This window comes from Hippoglossus hippoglossus, chromosome 3 (genome assembly GCF_009819705.1).
Source record: "Hippoglossus hippoglossus isolate fHipHip1 chromosome 3, fHipHip1.pri, whole genome shotgun sequence".
Lineage (NCBI taxonomy): Eukaryota > Metazoa > Chordata > Actinopteri > Pleuronectiformes > Pleuronectidae > Hippoglossus > Hippoglossus hippoglossus.
Window position 1 is genome coordinate 29225550 of NC_047153.1, and position 18223 is coordinate 29243772.

The 18223-nt window shown below is 39.6% G+C and overlaps 3 protein-coding genes and 1 long non-coding RNA gene across 4 annotated transcripts; 1 reads left to right on the forward strand and 3 right to left on the reverse strand.

The window, feature by feature from the left end:
• Positions 1 to 8: 8 nt before the first annotated feature.
• On the forward strand, positions 9 to 821 carry LOC117759535. The gene is made up of 2 exons (XR_004613499.1): positions 9 to 249; positions 416 to 821. It is a non-coding gene; the product is annotated as an uncharacterized LOC117759535 (long non-coding RNA).
• Positions 822 to 1259: 438 nt separating this feature from the next.
• On the reverse strand, positions 1260 to 3712 carry LOC117759528 (intestinal mucin-like protein). The gene is made up of 5 exons (XM_034581708.1): positions 3584 to 3712; positions 3094 to 3222; positions 2966 to 3005; positions 2731 to 2851; positions 1260 to 1645 (listed from the first exon to the last, which is right to left on the reverse strand). The coding sequence occupies exons 1-5, from the start codon at positions 3662 to 3664 to the stop codon at positions 1444 to 1446; spliced, it is 573 nt and encodes a 190-aa protein (XP_034437599.1). The 5' UTR covers positions 3665 to 3712; the 3' UTR covers positions 1260 to 1443.
• Positions 3713 to 6498: 2786 nt separating this feature from the next.
• Positions 6499 to 7952, reverse strand: LOC117759529 (intestinal mucin-like protein). Its single transcript, XM_034581709.1, has 3 exons — positions 7805 to 7952; positions 7273 to 7368; positions 6499 to 6658 (listed from the first exon to the last, which is right to left on the reverse strand). Exons 1-3 carry the CDS (start codon positions 7932 to 7934, stop codon positions 6588 to 6590), a joined length of 297 nt encoding a protein of 98 aa, XP_034437600.1. The 5' UTR covers positions 7935 to 7952; the 3' UTR covers positions 6499 to 6587.
• Positions 7953 to 7978: 26 nt separating this feature from the next.
• Positions 7979 to 16798, reverse strand: LOC117759509 (intestinal mucin-like protein). The gene is given in 11 exon segments (XM_034581678.1): positions 7979 to 8087; positions 8181 to 8302; positions 8581 to 8650; positions 8740 to 8912; positions 9518 to 9719; positions 10699 to 10882; positions 11054 to 11301; positions 12555 to 12648; positions 12650 to 12727; positions 14367 to 14614; positions 16428 to 16798. Coding segments are annotated over 10 exon segments (1485 nt in total). The 5' UTR covers positions 14610 to 14614; positions 16428 to 16798; the 3' UTR covers positions 7979 to 8016.
• Between the last annotated feature and the right edge of the window lie 1425 nt (positions 16799 to 18223).

An 18223-nucleotide genomic window follows, 5' to 3' on the forward strand; every position in this document is an offset into this window, starting at 1 on the left:
ACTGTGTGGAGAACATGCTTGTAGTAACCTTAAGAAAAATGCTTCTGTTTCATATTTACCTGTAAAATGTTTGGTGCATTTAAAATCTGATAAATTATTATGAAAGTATTTAATTATTTAGAATTCTCCATGGTGACGAGAGAATCGAAAATGAACAGATGACCTAAGGAATTTGAGGAACCGAAGAATATAACCACTGAACGCCACATCAATCTGAGTCATCTTTTAAGGTTCCCTTGTAAAGTTTGGGTGTGTGATGGCAATTTCTGTATTTGGGTGATGTTTAATGTAAGAACAGACATGTATGTAGAAGAAGTATGAACAAATGCGTTTCTATGAGGTAACTTAACAGTTATGGGTGTTGCTTTAGGAACTGAGATGTTTATGACTTATTAAATAGAAATTGCCATTACAGGTGTCACCCATTTTCTGTCAGTGAAGTGTGGAACACTTGATATTATAAACTAATATCCTGTGGAGTCACTTTTTTAAAGTCAGTGTAAAGATGCTGTGTGAGCATGATGAGAAGAATGACATCACTTTGAAGCTCAGCAGGATTCAGAGACCTGAAAGGATTCAAACCATTGTGGACTAAGATGATGTGACCAGACTTCCATGAAGTGTGCCCCCAATTTTCATGGTCCACAGACCCTGACCCTAGATGTTTTTGATGACCCCCCTCCCACACCACCCTCATGTAAAAGCTTGCACGACTAAAGAACAACAGCAGTTTGTAACGCCTCATGCTTCAAATGCTTAGTTTCATCACAGTATTTGTATGTGTTCTTAAAGCTTTCTATTAACACTTGTGGGTTTCAAGGTCTTGTTGTTGATGTGTTGTCTGCCAAAGTTTTCATCCTTGTGACTTTTCACGTGTGGTTCCAAAACGATCGCTGCTGAGATTCTTAAAGGTGTCACAGTCATTGTTTTGTGTCTTGTCATTCTGTTTATTTTCAAGACACATTTAAACTGCATATTTAAAACCATTTATTTAAGACATACAATAAGAGCATGTAGTGCAGTTGTTTAGTCTTTACTTGACAGACTGAAATAGTTTTGAGAACAGTGTGAAGCTGGATGATATCATGTCGTCAGCTGTGGGAGTTGAAAGTCTTTCTCAGATGTTTCCTTAGGTTGATGTTAGCTTGAGCCTGACTTGTACCCTCAATGTTTCTATTTGCTTTGAACATGCAGATGTTTTGTGTGCTCTTTGTTGTTTATCATTTGACAAGGGTTAATGAGAATGTCGAAACGAGTGGTCATATTGCAGGAATATAATTTTAATAACTCATCCAAGAAATCCTCAGATGAAGAAAGTGAACAGCAAAGTAGCCTCTTAGGCTATAAATACAAAAAGTGTGACAAAAAGATGGAGAAGATTTAAGGTTAAGATTTGCTTAATATTTGTCAGTTGTCCAGTGTCCGGCAGGATCCAGTAAGTGATCAGCGCCTCCTGCGGCGCTGTGGTTTGGTAGTTGTCCCAGGCACACACTCTGCTGGTTTGCACTGACACGCTTCCACATGCACGTAGAGGTGCTGGACCTTAGAGCCGTTGTCGCAGGTCAGTTCCACCTTTTTCTGACTGGTTTTGAACTCTTGGCAACACTCACACTTGTGCATCATCTTGTTGGCTTCTGCAGAATACCTGCACAGACACACACACATCCAGTGATTACAGCTTATTCAACAGTCATTTGAATATAAAGGTTCTGCATTTTACTCAAATCATGTGGCCCTGTTAATTTAAATCTTAAATCCTCAGATCTTACACCCATGTTGGTTTTAGTCATATTACATTTTTTGTACTTTTTTTGGCAACATTTTTTTTGTGTCATTCAAAAACATATAATAACAGATTTGACCATTTTGTGGCTTTAGTGTTAGTGTTGTACTACTAGACCGTGGTATTCTCAGTGATACACTAATTGGTTATAGTAGGTTGCAGACTACAATTGCCAGTGAGGAAAAATAGTGAAGAAAAAACGTCTTAAACTACATTCAACAAAAATCATTCGGTTCAGGCCCAGAGCCTCCATATTAGCCCAGTAAAATGGAAGAGAAATTGGCAGCTTTTCAAAGATTATGTCTTATTGTGTCGAAATTATTTAATTACGTCTCCTTTGGAAATGAAAACACAGAAATAAATGTTTAAAGTTTAAGTTCTACTTTTTCCTACTCCTGTTTAGTCTCCTTTATCCACTGATATGTTTACATTTCGTCACAGTTATTGTTTAATGATGTCAGTTTAGTTTAGTCAACATCTGCTCTTTGTTGTAAGTAAAGATTGTTGCCCGGCTCTGATGCTGATGATGAAACCACAGGTGTTGTGCAGCAGTGCTGTGCTTCAGACACCTTGAAAGGTATATTGTGTGAGATTTGGGTGAAAGGGATCTATTGGTAGAAATTGAATATTAAATAATCATAGTGATGTTTTCGCTAGTGTGTAATTTTTTTTGTTCTTTTCTCTAGAATGAGTCCTTTTTATTTAAATACGTTATATTTACATCAGGAGAGGTTCCTCTCTACGGAGGCCGCCATGTTTTTTACAGTAGTCCAAACTGGACAAACTAAACACCCTTTGAGTTTTAATGACAACTGAAGGCTACCACAGGTCATGTTTGGAAGGGGAGGTTGAGGTGAGGGGTAATCAGCTGCAACAAGCAATTGAACCATTAGATGTCACTAAATTCTACACACTGAACCTTTAACTCTGTACGTCAATAGACTCACTTTGACATGCTTCCACAGTGCCCGCCGCAGTACGTCATGTTGACAGGCTGTGGGCTCTCACATTTTCCCACCTTGATGACTTCCTTATTACTCAGGACCTCACAGACACTCCTGGGTTTGCCTGGAACACGTAGCAAACCGTTAGACTATCACGATAATACAGACACACAGCGTTCTCCTCCAAAGTCAACTTTTCATCCTTTATCTTTCAAATACTGGGACTACGCTAACTTACAGGTTTTGCAACATCCATTGGCGTGAGTTGTCTCGGTGCCCTGGGAAGAGGAAGGTGTGTGTTAGACATGGACAGTATGTGGTGAGGCAGTTGGAGGGATATCATCTGCAGAGGTTTGATAAACTCACAGGTTCACAATCCAGGGGGTTAAAGTAAGGACAAATTACGGTCATCTGGCTGGTACTAAGCTGTCCATTGATCTTCTTACAGGTATAGTGCACACACTTGTCTTCAGGCGACACATACGTCTTGTTGATCTGCACCAAAAGAGCAGAGATTAGTAAAATGTTCAACTAAGACATTAACTTTTATTCTTTTTACACATTTAATAACAACTTACCGTACATGCCACCACGTTAAGAGAGGAGAAAATTAAAATCACAAACTGTCCCCATCAAAGATGATGACTGATATTAACATATAAAATGATGTTCCTGGTCAGTTAGATAATGTTTACAACTTTCATGTTCTGAAATACAGTTACTCTTATTTTACAATCAATAAATATCCCCATTTTTCATTGGTAAGAAGAACTCTCTTCTCACAACTTACATCCTCTTTCTTGTATACTTGGATAATGGGAATGTGAGTTAACACTCACACAGCTGCAGTACTGACCTCAATGTAAACCTTTGGGTTGTCAGCTGTGAGTAAAGTACACTTCGTCTGAACACAGGTCCCGCAGCACTTCTCAGGCATGGTCTTATATTCAGAACCCTGGAGACAGAGTGAGAGAGTGAGGGACAGGGAGACAGGGTGCCCATCGATGGATAGAGCATTTATGGAACTTTATGAAAAGCTTGAACATAAAGGTGTCCTTGTAAGTTGTCATAGCAAACTCATTTTGTAGTGTTTCTTTTTGTTGACTAAAAGTCTGGGCTTTTCCTCTTGTCTTAGTCAAAGAAAACCAAAGACATTTGAGTCGTTTTTAGTTATCGGATTATTTCAGTTAATATAGTCTAACAATTCACTTTATTAAGTACACTTGCACAAACTAATGCAATTCATTACAACAGCTTTTGCATTCAGAAAGTGCAGTTAAGTTAAAAAGTTAATGTTTATTATGTGGCCAGTTTGTAATGGATTTCATTATACCAAGAGGTTTTTGTTTAGTCCTCCGCATTTACATATACGAGCCCATTATATGTTACAACATTATGTGTTAGCTTGCACAGGTTTACAAAATATGGTGTCATCCAAGATAGTTCAAGTGGGAGTGACAGTAAGAGTAAGTGGGAGTAAGAATGAACTTACCTCGGAGCAGTTTGTGTTGCAGACAATAGGTTTGCAGGTAACGATGTTTATACTTGTGTTGGGATTCATATTGGGACCACAGTAACACTCCTGGCATGACCCTGGATTGATAATCACTTCTGATATAGGTGCCTGAGTGGATCCTGCAGATGTTGTCGCTACTTGTTCTGGTTCTGATGATGATGCTGATGTTGCTGATGTTTGTACTGGTCCAGATAGTGGCGCTGTTGTTCCAGAGGTTTGTACTGGTCCTGATGGTGTTGCTGATGTTGCTGATGTTTCTCCTGTTCCTGAAGTTTGTTCTGGTCCAGATGTTGGCGCTGTTGTTCCAGAGGTTTGTTCTGGTTCTGATGATGATGCTGATGTTGCTGATGTTTGTACTGGTCCAGATAGTGGCGCTGTTGTTCCAGAGGTTTGTACTGGTCCTGATGGTGTGCTGTTGTTGCTGATGTTTTTTCTGTCAGTGATGGTTCTTCTATTGGTGGTTCTGGTTTTGGTGTTGGAATCTTCTGACCAGGCTATAAAACACAAATTGATCAATGCTTTATTCTCAAACAATTAAGGAAGCTTTCACACCTCTATTTCAGTGAATTTGCTCTGGACTAAGAAAAAAAACACATTGTTTTCTTTAAATTCTGTCCAGTTTCCTGTTTTCACTATTTTAGTACAATCTAACCAAGAGTTGTACTAATATGTTTGGTGACTGTAATATGGTGTCTATTGCTTTTGTGAACGCAAATGGTAATACAAAGATTATTCTGGTATCTGATAGCAGCACATATTGCATTTCACCCCACCTTATGTGTTTTATTGGGGTCACAAAGAGCTGATGAAGAAATAGGTGGTTAGTTGTTAGTATAAAGGACAACTGAACTTCATGTATCAAAAATAAGGACAAACAGCTTGAAAGAGCGCTCTTTACTTTTGGATACATGGGGAAAGTGCTACCATAAACCTATTAGGAGTTTAACTTTTTTGCTCAGAAGCCACCTTTTCACCTGGTCTCGGTGGAGTTGTTTAGGTCCACACCAGAGTTCAAATGGCAACGCTCACATCGACACAAACGAGCAAAACCAATGTACCATGCTTTGTTTGAACATGTATATGAAATGTTAGTTTTGCTGGGGGCTGTCTGCCCTCTATTAGTTTCACTCAATGTTTCATGCAGTTGTAAAGGTCACCTAAGTTCACCTGATGTACAGGAAATGTGTTAGGGAGGACAGATAAATCTGTGCCTTTTTGTCTACATGTTTTATAAGTTCTGTACATAGCCCAAACTGTCAGAGGCCTTAAGGTATAAGGACAAGGGAAGGGATCTCCATATATATTTGTTTATTGAATGTGTTATGGTGTATGTATTTGTTTCTTTAACACCAAAATGTGATAAATGAGGGGAAGGGACGGCACGGCAGGGGGGGTTTGTTTTGGTGTATGCGGGCCGGCAGAGGACCAGCCACGTTCCAGTCGACAGCGGTCCGGAAGACCTACAAGGGATTACTTCCGAAAACGGGATTATTTGCCTGGGTGACTTGCAAGGATTTCCGCAAGGACGGAACTATTTTTCTGGCCGCTCAGAGGTGGAGAGGATAGCGCGGACCCAGTTTGGTATTGTTTGCGGCATCTCGCCACGCCACACCGGCATACATTTTTGCTTTGGGACGTTCGGGGATTGTATGAACGGGGGGCTGGGGAAATATTGATGTATGGGATTGGTGTAAATTGTGGTGTTATGTTCACCTTTTCAGCTTTGTTGGCGGGCACACGTCCAGGGGGTACGTGGGTTTGATTGGGTTGGGTGTCAATACAGACCATTGTATACAACATCTCTGTGTTTATTTCGTTTATATATATATTATTTCATATGTGATGGGGGCCGATAACAAGGTTATCGGCCTTATAGAAAGAGTATTCATTTATTGTAAATTGTCAGGCGGCGGCGTCCGTACACAGCGGGACAGGTCCGCCCGTGCTCCTTTTTAAAATAGCGTAGTGACTTTCCCCTTCCAACGAAACGAGGCGAATTGTTACACAGTTCAGATAATCTATGGTAGGTTCTGTGCAACTGAACAAATACAGAATTACATCTCAGTAAAGTCAGGACTGTGATGTACAAAATGTGCTGTCATCTGTCAAGAAAACCGATTCCTCCATAATTTTGCACCATGGTAAAGTGGATATGGATGTTTGTGAAAAAGAGTTCAAACTGTGAGTTGTGTATTAATCTGTGTGTTTTGGGATTATATATGAAAGCACTTGTCAGCCTCCTCCCATTTCCTGCCCTGCTGGAATGGTTTGCCTCTACTAACTGCATAGTCTGCTTGTTGACTTATATTTTGGTAAAGTAAATGCTCTGCTCTGCTCTGCCTGTCTATATCTGGAGTGTAGACAGTGTGCTTACCTTGTACTCAGTCATGTTGTAGACACATACACCTTTAGGAACTGTAGAGACAAGTCAGTATTAGATAATTAAATCAGATATGTGGAAAATGGAATGTACTTCGGCAGCATTTATAATCTTATCATTATCCTATCACACACACACACACACACACACACACACACACACACACACACACACACACACACACACACTCAAGACTTAAGACTTGACTTAAAAAATAATTCAGATAAGAGATATGATATTGCATAAATATTTATCATTGAAATAAAGTGTTACATGTTATATTTCCTTTATAGTCTACTATAGCTCTTCAATATTGTCAAGCATGAGAATCCTCATAAGAAAATCTTGATGAGAAATATGAAGCTTTCGGTAGGATACTGGATTATGCAGGAGGGAAGAATATGGTGTAAATATTTTCTCCGGAGTAACCTAATGATCTTCCCATATTTAAACTTTCTTTTTCTTTTTTTGCCGCTTGCAAATATAATATAATATAATGCAATGCCAGATACTAGTTGAATGTATTTGACCCTCTATGTTTCAGCTGCTATGGCGTTCTGTTCCAACAAACATCTTATGAGCAGTTTCTTTATGTCTGCATGCCATATTATTCACCAGCATAACGTGATGTTAAAATAGAGTCACATACCACACTTGTAGGATTTGCAGCAGGTACTTCCGGTGACATTGAGTTCGAAGCCCAGCGAGCATTTCATGGCAGCAGGACACAGGTTGTTATCACATTCTGTTACAGACAAAGCATGTTAATGTCGAGATTTGAACCATAACAGCAGTTCTTCATTTTTAGGTGATTCACCACAAGTAAGCAGGAAAGTTTGCCCAGGCTTTCTTTGTCAGAAAGACCCTGCAAGCACTTACACAGATCCCCACATTCACACACGTCTGATTTCACTGGAGCAGGTAATGCTTTGCTCATGGGCTTTTCAGTGATGTTAATGAGAGAGGGGCTCTCACTCTTTAAGCCTTTACGTCATTGCTGACCATTTTAAAAGCACACTGTTTTACGTGTCGGAGTTATCTTTTTTGAAAACCGTTGCTTTCTAACATTGCCATGCTGAGCTTTGAAACGTGAACATGACGTCTGCTTGAATTTCTGTTCAAAAACTGTGTTAAGGCTATGAACTAAGTGACCGAATCACATCTAGCTCAGTGACACTTACCACATGACTGGTTGTAGCAGCAGCCCTCGGTCTTGTTGACCGGCTTGTAAGGTGGATTGCAGACGGGCGTGGGAACTGATGGGCAATTAACAGGCTCACACACGACGCTCATGGAATCCTTGTTGCACATACAGTTTTTGCAGTTGGTCGTCCATTTCTCACCAAGCTGAGTGAGAGAGAGGAGCCAGTTAACTCTCACAGTTCATGTTTGGCTAAAGCACATATATGTCTGTTTTAGGCAGAGTTCTCACCTGTTTGGGTCCTCCATCAGGTCCAACACAATCTGAAATTCAAATGTTTGTGAATTTATAAGTATTACAGCTAATGATTTTGTGAAAAGTCCTTTACTCAGTCAGAGTTTTGTATCTCCTCTTACAGCAGTAGGCAACACATGTGCCATAGACTGTGTTGAATACGGTGGTGCCATCAGTACAGAAACAACCCTCCTGAGAGCTGTTGGTGGATGCCGTCTTACTGGCGTCAAACTTCTCATTGTATCTGATGTCAGAAATGGAAATACCAGTTATAACAGTGTCGTGAAATGTTTCAAAGAATGACACACAACAAGGCTCTGGGAATGGAAGGTTTCCATCTGTGAAGGGTTTCATTTCAATTACATTTCACTTATATATCAGAAACTAGTTGATCACAAAAGTCAATGGTTTTTCAGGCAGGCAGCTCACACATTTGAGCAAATGAATGGGGTGAGTGGTGTGTAAATGTTAACACACATAAAAATAAATGTACAGTAGTAGTTGATGTACAGTAATTTTTACCTTTCATTACATGTTGGCTCCACTTTGGGGCCACAAGCTTTGTACACTTGGTTGCTTGGACACTTGTGCTCTGAAAGATGAGAACATGCTCACATACCCATTTTTAAAGAACTCCACACAGCAGCTGTGACACTCTTCACTGTTGATTATTTATCTTACCACACTGCCCGTTGGTGGCATTCCTCCAGTTGATACAGACTCCTGCATTAGAGCACTCTGCGGCATAGGCCTCCAGGCTGGTGCAGGTGTTATTTCCATTGATACAAATGTCAGAAATACAGGTTTTCACGTATGATCCTGGCGGTATGACTGAGTGGCATGGGTCAAATACACTAGAGGGGACATACAAGACAGGATTGTGTTACAGGAGAGCTTTATCAGACGATTTTGCCTTTGCCACATGTGCAGAATAACATCAACTATAAGATGTAATGCTAAGAACCTGCTAGAAACACTGATTTTTATAAAATGTTTGGGTTTGTTACAGTTGTCTGATTCAGTTCTGTGGTGTGACTCAGATCGGATTTTGTAGCGGTTTTGAATTGGACTGAATAACAATGTATCATAGTTACTTTTCTGGTCACACAGATTAAATAAAATGCATCAAAGTCTCCATCAGATTTGTAACTGAAAACCCTCGGGCCAAGTCAGATGTACACATTTTAGTATGGCTTTCTACACCTCCTTACCACTGCTGCAACTGTATCAGTAGTCTATTGATGTTGTTGTATCCACTCCATCTTTATGAAGTCTCACTATCTCACAATCAACTCAATGATTGAAGAAGCTGTGGTCTCAGTTTTTTTGTTTAGAACTGTATTCTTACACTTAGTCTTGATTGGACATCATATGTCTTTTAATTGCAGTGATCACAGATGCTCGATTTTGTTCATACATATGCTCAGATACCCTTTACTTCCACTTTTTGTCCCCTTACCTGGATTTTAGGAGTTCACAGATGGCGGAATTGCAAGGAGGCTGTGTTGTTGTCTGTGGTGTTGTCACAGGGGGTACAGTAGTAGTAAGGGGGCCGGTACATGGTTTGTTTGGGACATGCCACTGGTCTGCAGAGTCTGAGCAGCTTTCCACCTGACCATTGGGAGAACGGCAGTCGTTGTTCCGGGAGTTGTCACAGGTCCCTGCAAGTAGAGCGAGCAGGATGAATTCCCAGCATTAGCAACAAGTAGTTGCACCAACATAAAGAGTTTGTCTCAATCACCATTTTTCTAGTACTGTATTTGACATAGTACTATCAAAATTATCATAATCATGTCGTATCAATTTACTTTGCTTAGATATTTTGACACTGCAACTAATACAGTTCAGTGTTGTTGAAGATCTTATAAACAGCGAGCTCAGGGTTTTAAGTATAATCCTCATACAGTGTAACATCACTTCTCACAGGCTTTGATATTCTCATATATCTCCATGAGTGTCGTCATCATGACAGCCTCTCATAATGCTCATAGACAACTTTGCTTTACAAAGACAACTATACCATCAATGCTTGTTGAGAACTCTTCAAAACAACAAAGTTGTCTTCAAACACAACCAGCTTGTTGCTTAACATGTCTTCTGATTTGCATACAATCAAAATGTCCTTTTTACCATTTAGAAAATTAAACTTGGTTTCACATGGAACAGATCAGATAACCTTATATTATCTGTCAATTATTCTAATCTTCAAATCTCCTGAATATACACATGAACTGGTGGCACTTATCAGGCTGAAATAAGCATTTTTATGCATTTAAGAAAGTCTGATGAATATGACTGGAAAAGTGCAAGAAAACCTCAAAGAAAAAAGTTAAAGAGTTATTGGAAAATAAATTAGAAACGAAGAAGCTCTTATTTGATGTCTCAAGACCTCAACCCCTCATCATATCGAACTTTCTGTACCTCACATTTTAAATATTTTCAGAAGTGTTACTTGGTGTCATATCTTAAATGCAGTCTTGCAGTGATGGTGCGGCGTCAGTTGGCACAACAGGGCATCTCTCTCAGGTGCACTCTGGTTTTAAGTGACATCGAAAGTTCTTTCACCCCATGATTTGTCATACACAACGCCACTGAACATGTTAGGTTGAGGATCAGGGGTCACGTGTTGTTGTAACTCACCACACTGTCCCTCAGTGTTCCCCTCAAAGAGGGAAGCGGCAAGCTCAATGGTGATTGAGGAGCCCCTGTAGACCACTTCTGTGCTGATCCCTGGTATCTCCAGTGTGACCGCCATATCTGTGCTGGTGAAGAGCAGGTCAGAGTTTTTGTAGGCGGGATAGATTCGTTCGTCATTCAAATACACCTGTGGGACAAAGCGACAAACAGGACTTTGAACCAAGCACAGCATTATTTCTTATTTCAACTCTCACACCACTGACAGATTGAGCACCAGAACAGTCCCAGCTCTGAAAAGAATTGATAAGGTGATATACTGGCACTAAAATAACAAATGACAAGTTGAATTGTTGCTTACTGCATTAACTGTAGATTCTGAAGTCTTTATTTGCGTGAAGACGACCTTGTAGGATTGGTACATAACAGTGAGATCCTGTGGGCAGAATGTATCCTCTGAAGGCTCACAGACATGGTTGTTCACTGTTATCGTCAGGTTATTTTTATTGATCATCTCTTTGACCAGGTAGTAAGTGCAGTTCTTGTTGAAATCGTAGGTTTTTCCATCAAATGTCATGTAGTGGGTTCCACTCCAGACACTGCACACACCTGAAGGGGGAAGAGCCATGTATGGAAGTTATATGTAAGAACAGTAACAGGCAGAAAACGTAATCATCTCCACCAAGAGTGCTGTGTTTATTAGGAGTTTGTCTACTACAGAATCACTAATGTTTAGTTGCAATTACCTGATTTAATTTCTTTTCAATTTTTGTAATTTAATTTCTACTTGAATAAATCTATTTGTAATTAACAGCAATTTGGCTTGAGAAGGGTTTTCAGGTACTTCTCTGTGATACAAACAAATTATGGATGAAGAGAAGTTGAACTTGGCCATCAATCAATTATAAAATCCAACTTGTTTACTTCTTTCTAATGTATAAGTAATGAGATGTTGGCCAAAGACTATAATAGAATTTCATGAATATTTGAGGGCTTGCCTGGAGGGCTGCGAGGGTCTGTGTGAAGTTAATTTGGTCATCAGGTCCGTGTGCACTGATTGTACTACAGTACTATTGGTGCATTCGCTTGAAAAGTACACAGGAAAACGTCCCCACATGGGTTCACACAGACCCCATTAATCTACTATTTGGATTCACATTACAGTGGACAAATAAATTCTAGCAATATGCATGGGCGGAGCAGCATTAACCACTGTAACACTTGAGATGGCGCTGTATTAATCTGCACCACCTAAACTACACGGCTAATGATGCTAGAGACTTAGTGTTTTGTAACAAACCTGGTAAGTGCATCTGCCAGCATGTTTTACCAAGCAAAAAGGCCTGTCAATTCTCTGTGGTTTGATCTGAGCTTAGTTCATTACTGAACAATTCAGGAGATCCAGAAACCCAATATTAATAAGCAATGTATCAATATTTCAATCATAGTAACTGCTGTGCCACCAAAGGTCAGATTGTGTTTTTAAAACAGTTCAAACTGCAATAGGTTGCACAGCATTAAGGCAAACTGTGAAACATAAGAACATTTTGGTTTGTGGGCCAGATGAGCCAATTTTGATTCACGTCAGTAGCCCCTATCAAAGGTTAGTATCCACTCCTTATAATACACCCACCACACTGACTCTTGCAGCCACACAGATGTGTAAACTATAAAGTGGCCTTTCGTAAATCAGCGGGTGAGTAATGCCGACTGTGGCTTCAAATCAAAACTTTCTTGGTACATATATTTTACTGTTTTGTGCCGACAAGATTTTCTGCTGCATGTAATATGAATGAAAATGAAATGTAATGTAATAGCTAAAAGAGACAACCTGTATTGAAAGGCTACGTTTTCAAACTTACATTCACATTCGTAGTGGAAGCAGCAACCATCTTTGTTATCCATTTTAACAGGTTTGCGTCCATTAGCACAGATGGGTTTTTGTACTGTGGAACAGGGAGGTAGGCTTCGTTTTCACTACACCATTAATGCATTCAGCTGTGGTGCAGTTGCCAACATCCCAGGTATCTCCATTCTAGAAGGAGATTAAGAAGCAATAAGTCACACACTCTAGTTCTGTGATCTTTAAATACATCATACATTATAGGTAGAGTTGGGAAGTAACAAAGTACAAATACTTAATTACATTACTAGTAGATTTTTCAGGTATCTGTACTTTACTTAAGTAGTAATTTTTCTCACAACTTGTTACTTTAACTCCCTATATTTTAACACAAATATTTATGCTTTTGACTCACTTTCAAAACATTTTCAAAACAGGCTTGCTACTTTTGTTTTAAAAGGGACCATTGTGTAAGATTTAGCTGAAAGGCCATATTTGCAGAAATTTAATATAAAATAATTCCAGTGATGTTTCCACCATGTGTTTCATGTAAATTGTACAAATTGTTGTTTTCTTTAATCTACAATGGGCCCTTTATATTTAAATACATTATATTTATATCAGGAGCAGGTCCTCTCTACAGAGGGTGCCATGTTTTTTACAGTAGTCAAAACTGGACAAACTCAACACCTTTTGTGTTTTATGACAACTGAAGGCTACCACAGGTTCTCTTTCATGTTGGAAGGGGAGGGTGAGGTGAGGGTGCAGCATGCAATTTAACCACTAGATGTCACTAAATTCTACACACTGAACCTTTCATGCATTTGAGGGGAATTATCTGTTATTTTTGTATTTTGCTTCATCAAGGGGCCACCTTTCCAACATCAAGACAGATTTCAACCTAAAATGACAATAACATAGTAATATTTAGCGAAGACAAAAAACTTTTATCGTAGGGCTGTCTCCTTGCAGTCGATATCAATGTTTCCTTTTTTTTCCTGAGGACATTTTTGCCCCCTCAGAGAAGCTGCAGAGTGAAAGTTCTTTCACTTTCATGCTTCTGTGTGGAGTAAAATCATTCCACTATGTCAAGTGCTGCTCAGGGATGTCTACGGCGGTAAAAGCAGCTGCAGACCTAATCTCAGGGTCTGAGAGAGGAATGAGATTATAGTCTCTGTTGGCTTTTGTTTGCTCTAATATTGACAGAAACGTTGCACATTTCGCACAGTTTGAATGCATTAGCTCTGAAGGATAGAACATTTTTTTTACTATATTATGTGAATGTTGCTGTCACTAGGAACATCCCGCTGAACCCCATTCAAAAACCTGTCAGTTCAACAAAACTTAATTGCTTGCTCGATGTAGAAAAAGAGCAATTCTTTTAAACAATCGTATTGAAGAGGCAAAATTACTTTTGACAGACACAGCTCTGAGTCAAGTACAGCCCTAATTATTTGATCTAAAAGTTTTCATGGATCTGTGTGAACTGTTTTCAATGTGTTGGTTTGCATTGAGGTTTCAGGTGCATATAAGCACAGAGGTTTCTTTGGTTTAACAGACATTCAGCATTCCCTCACCCTCTACCACACCTCTCCTCCCCTTGGCCACTTGGTGAATCACCAAGATATGAAAATGGCACATTGAGGAAATAAGCTCAGGTTGCACCAGGACAAATGGCAGTTTATTTTGCTGCATTTAGCTCTGTGTGCCGAAATCAAAATGGAGCCTGCAGATTCCTAAGTCCTCACTGGTGTGTTCGGCACAAAAGCAACAACTGGTTAAATGTCATTATACAATGATGAACAAAATGCAGATTTTATAAATATCACACCTTTCTTGTTGGATACACATCAGTGCAGTCCAAGGTTGTTGTAGATGGGGTTGTTGATGGAGTGGTAGTAGAGGGAGGACTAGTTGAGGTTGAAAGTGTTGCCGTTGTAGGGGTGCTCAACCCGGGAGTTGTCGTTGGTAGTGTGGTTGTGGCACACGGCATGGAACGTGCCTCAATTTTACAAGATGCATTACAATATCCATAATAACACCACCCATTGCCATCAGTGACATTATACACCATGTCCCCTGTAAAAAAGAGTGCAGATAAACATTTAGTGAACAAAATTAAAGGAATACTATGTCATTAACAAATCTATTTATAAAGAGAGTATAATGTACTACTTCATGATGTAATGTAGTACTAACTAAGGATTATGCTCATTGGCTACTTCAGAGTTAATCAGGAACGATCTACTAGGATTCTCAGATACGTATAAATTCATAATGAACTAATATCTATCTGTGAAGTGACTCATCATCATGGATTTAAAAACCATGATCCCGCAACTTGGGAAACAGGTCAGAGGTTTAAAAAATCATTCAGGGGACGTTTTCTTCATTTGTTCAGTCCACTATAACAACACGAACCTTTCCAATACTCCCATTACTGCTCTCATGAGTGTGGATTAGTGATTTTAGCCGTTTTAAACAAATTGCATGGTTAGCAAAGGAATCACAAACAACCTTCTTGATCAAATTAAAAAAAAAAAGTATTCTCATTTTAATCCATATCATGGATATTATATTATATAGGGAGATGAGGGGACTGTTGTCTTTCAGTCAAATGTATACATTTTAGTTATATTTGGCAAAATATTTTGTATAGTTATTCTACACATTCTAATGATTATAACTGCATGATTTATATTAATTGTACAGCTGCCAAATGTTATTTCTAATTGGCCAATAACATGAATAAACAGGTGTACTGGTGTTCTTAATAAAGTGCTCAAGGTGTATTGATTGGTTTTAATTAAATTCAAGGTGGCAGTGACAAACATGGCTTTAGCCATTTAGTAGCCAAAGAGCTGGAGCCTTTTGCAAGTTCACTCGATCAGTATGTGTAATCATTGTTGACTTAGCAGCTCCTCACAGCATCATTTCAATTGTTCAATTGTAAGTTTGCTATTTTGTTGTATTAAAGACACTGCCTTGCGAGAATGTTACTTTTTCATATAGATGAAATATGAGATTCAGTGCTCCTTCCCATCCCAATAAGTTTGCACTGTCCTTTATATATTCTTTACAATGTTAAACTGAACACACAAGAGTATTCTGTAATTTTGCAGATGGTCTGTGTGGTTGAATGTACCGCCTCTAACTTTTACGCATAGATATTTATGAACAAATATGTATTTAATGACTCATTAAAATAGAATGTCCTATTAAGTTCCCTCTTAGTTCATTATCTATTACATTGTCCTACATTATACACTTGTTCAGGAAATACTCATTGATGACTGATTATTGATTGTTTCATTTGTGATTACAGTCTTTCTTTAGTAAATACTCACTTTGTTGAGTACTGCATTGTAAGGTTTGATCACCTTAAGTACTTTTGAGTGTGATCATTTAGTGCAGATGTGTGTTGACAATGTCTCCTGTAGGCTATGTTGCTTTTACTGTAATGAATCACAAGCAAGGTGCCCTTTGTGGAAACTAAATCTTTTGATGAAAATACGATTTGTATGAAATGCAAATTAAACCTGCATGTTTAATTGATAAGAGTAGAGCTATGGATTATATGAACAAATTGTAAATGTTCTTTAAAAACCATGCTTAAAGCATTTTGACTTGAAAACCTTTCCAAACCCAGCATTTTTGGAGGACTGAATCAAAATTACATTCAAACTCTGTTTCTGTTCAAAACTGTAAAAATGATCGTAGACTAAATGTAAGACCATTGAATGTCGAAGTAGTGTGAAAAATAGTAGGACGGAGACTACATATGGAATTCAATAAAAAGAGACCAAATGCAAAAAGGACCATTGCATCCTGCTATATTGCATTAGGACCAAATAAAAAACATGTATAAAACTTAACAAGGAGATTCACCTACCAGGATTTCGTGAAGTTCCATTGACATTGCAGACACATACTGTTGTAGTTGTGGTAAAGGGGGAAGTAGTGGTAACAACTGTAGTTGTTGGTCGGGCAGTGGTTGGAACAGTTGTGTAGACAGTTGTGCTGGGTGGAAGTGTCTGTGTTATTGGGCTAATAGAGGTTGTACCTTTGCCTGTTGTTTCTGTAGTGCCAGGTGAAGCTGTAGTGTTGACAATAACAGGTTTTGTAATTATTGTTGTCGTTTCTTTCGGTTGAGTGATCACTTGAGCAGTGGTGGATGTAGGTGCTTCTGTTGTCACAGCTGTTCCTTGTGTTGTTTCCTTTGAAGTAGTTGTTTCTGCAGGTGTGATTGTAGTTCCTTCCGTTGTTGTTGTAGCTGCTTTAGTGGTAGTGGTACTTACAGTTGGTGTTGATGTTACAACTGTTGTTTCTGGGCCTGGTGTTGTTGCTGGTCCTGGTGTTGTGACAACAGGCACTGCGGTTGTAGTCTCAACAACACTTGTGGTAGCAGTTTGTCACTGGACCGGTGGTGGATTTAGGTGCTTCTGTTGTCTCAGCTGTTCCTGTGTTGTTTCCTTTGAAGTAGTTGTTTCTGCAGGTGTGATTGTAGTTCCTTCCGTTGTTGTTGTAGCTGCTTTAGTGGTAGTGGTACTTACAGTTGGTGTTGATGTTACAACTGTTGTTTCTGGGCCTGGTGTTGTTGCTGGGCCTGGTGTTGTGACAACAGGCACTGCGGTTGTAGTCTCAACAACACTTGTGGTAGCAGTTGTCACTGGACCGGTGGTGGATTTAGGTGCTTCTGTTGTCTCAGCTGTTCCTTGTGTTGTTTCCTTTGAAGTAGTTGTTTCTGCAGGTGTGATTGTAGTTCCTTCTGTTGTTGTTGTAGCTGCTTTAGTGGTAGTGGTACTTACAGTTGGTGTTGATGTTACAACTGTTGTTTCTGGGCCTGGTGTTGTTGCTGGGCCTGGTGTTGTGACAACAGGCACTGCGGTTGTAGTCTCAACAACACTTGTGGTAGCAGTTGTCACTGGACTGGTGGTGGATTTAGGTGCTTCTGTTGTCTCAGCTGTTCCTGGTGTTGTTTCCTTTGAAGTAGTTGTTTCTGCAGGTGTGATTGTAGTTCCTTCCGTTGTTGTTGTAGCTGCTTTAGTGGTAGTGGTACTTACAGTTGGTGTTGATGTTACAACTGTTGTTTCTGGGCCTGGTGTTGTTGCTGGGCCTGGTGTTGTGACAACAGGCACTGCGGTTGTAGTCTCAACAACACTTGTGGTAGCAGTTGTCACTGGACCGGTGGTGGATTTAGGTGCTTCTGTTGTCTCAGCTGTTCCTTGTGTTGTTTCCTTTGAAGTAGTTGTTTCTGCAGGTGTGATTGTAGTTCCTTCTGTTGTTGTTGTAGCTGCTTTAGTGGTAGTGGTACTTACAGTTGGTGTTGATGTTACAACTGTTGTTTCTGGGCCTGGTGTTGTTGCTGGGCCTGGTGTTGTGACAACAGGCACTGCGGTTGTAGTCTCAACAACACTTGTGGTAGCAGTTGTCACTGGACCGGTGGTGGATTTTGGTGCTTCTGTTGTCTCAGCTGTTCCTTGTGTTGTTTCCTTTGAAGTAGTTGTTTCTGCAGGTGTGATTGTAGTTCCTTCCGTTGTTGTTGTAGCTGCTTTAGTGGTAGTGGTACTTACAGTTGGTGATGTTACAACTGTTGTTTCTGGGCCTGGTGTTGTTGCTGGGCCTGGTGTTGTGACAACAGGCACTGCAGTTGTAGTCTCAACAACACTTGTGGTAGCAGTTGTCACT

Coding starts and splice junctions, on each gene's coding strand:
- LOC117759529 (XM_034581709.1), bottom strand. CDS start 7,934: ATGTGCAACAAGGATTCCATGAGCGTCGTGTGTGAGCCTGTTAATTGC. Junction 7,369..7,804: donor CTGCTACAACCAGTCATGTG/GTAAGTGTCACT, acceptor TGTCTGTAACAG/AATGTGATAACAACCTGTGT. Junction 6,659..7,272: donor CTGCAAATCCTACAAGTGTG/GTATGTGACTCT, acceptor TTGTCTCTACAG/TTCCTAAAGGTGTATGTGTC.
- LOC117759528 (XM_034581708.1), bottom strand. CDS start 3,664: ATGCCTGAGAAGTGCTGCGGGACCTGTGTTCAGACGAAGTGTACTTTA. Junction 3,006..3,093: donor ACCCCCTGGATTGTGAACCT/GTGAGTTTATCA, acceptor TCCTCTTCCCAG/GGCACCGAGACAACTCACGC. Junction 2,852..2,965: donor CAATGGATGTTGCAAAACCT/GTAAGTTAGCGT, acceptor TACGTGTTCCAG/GCAAACCCAGGAGTGTCTGT.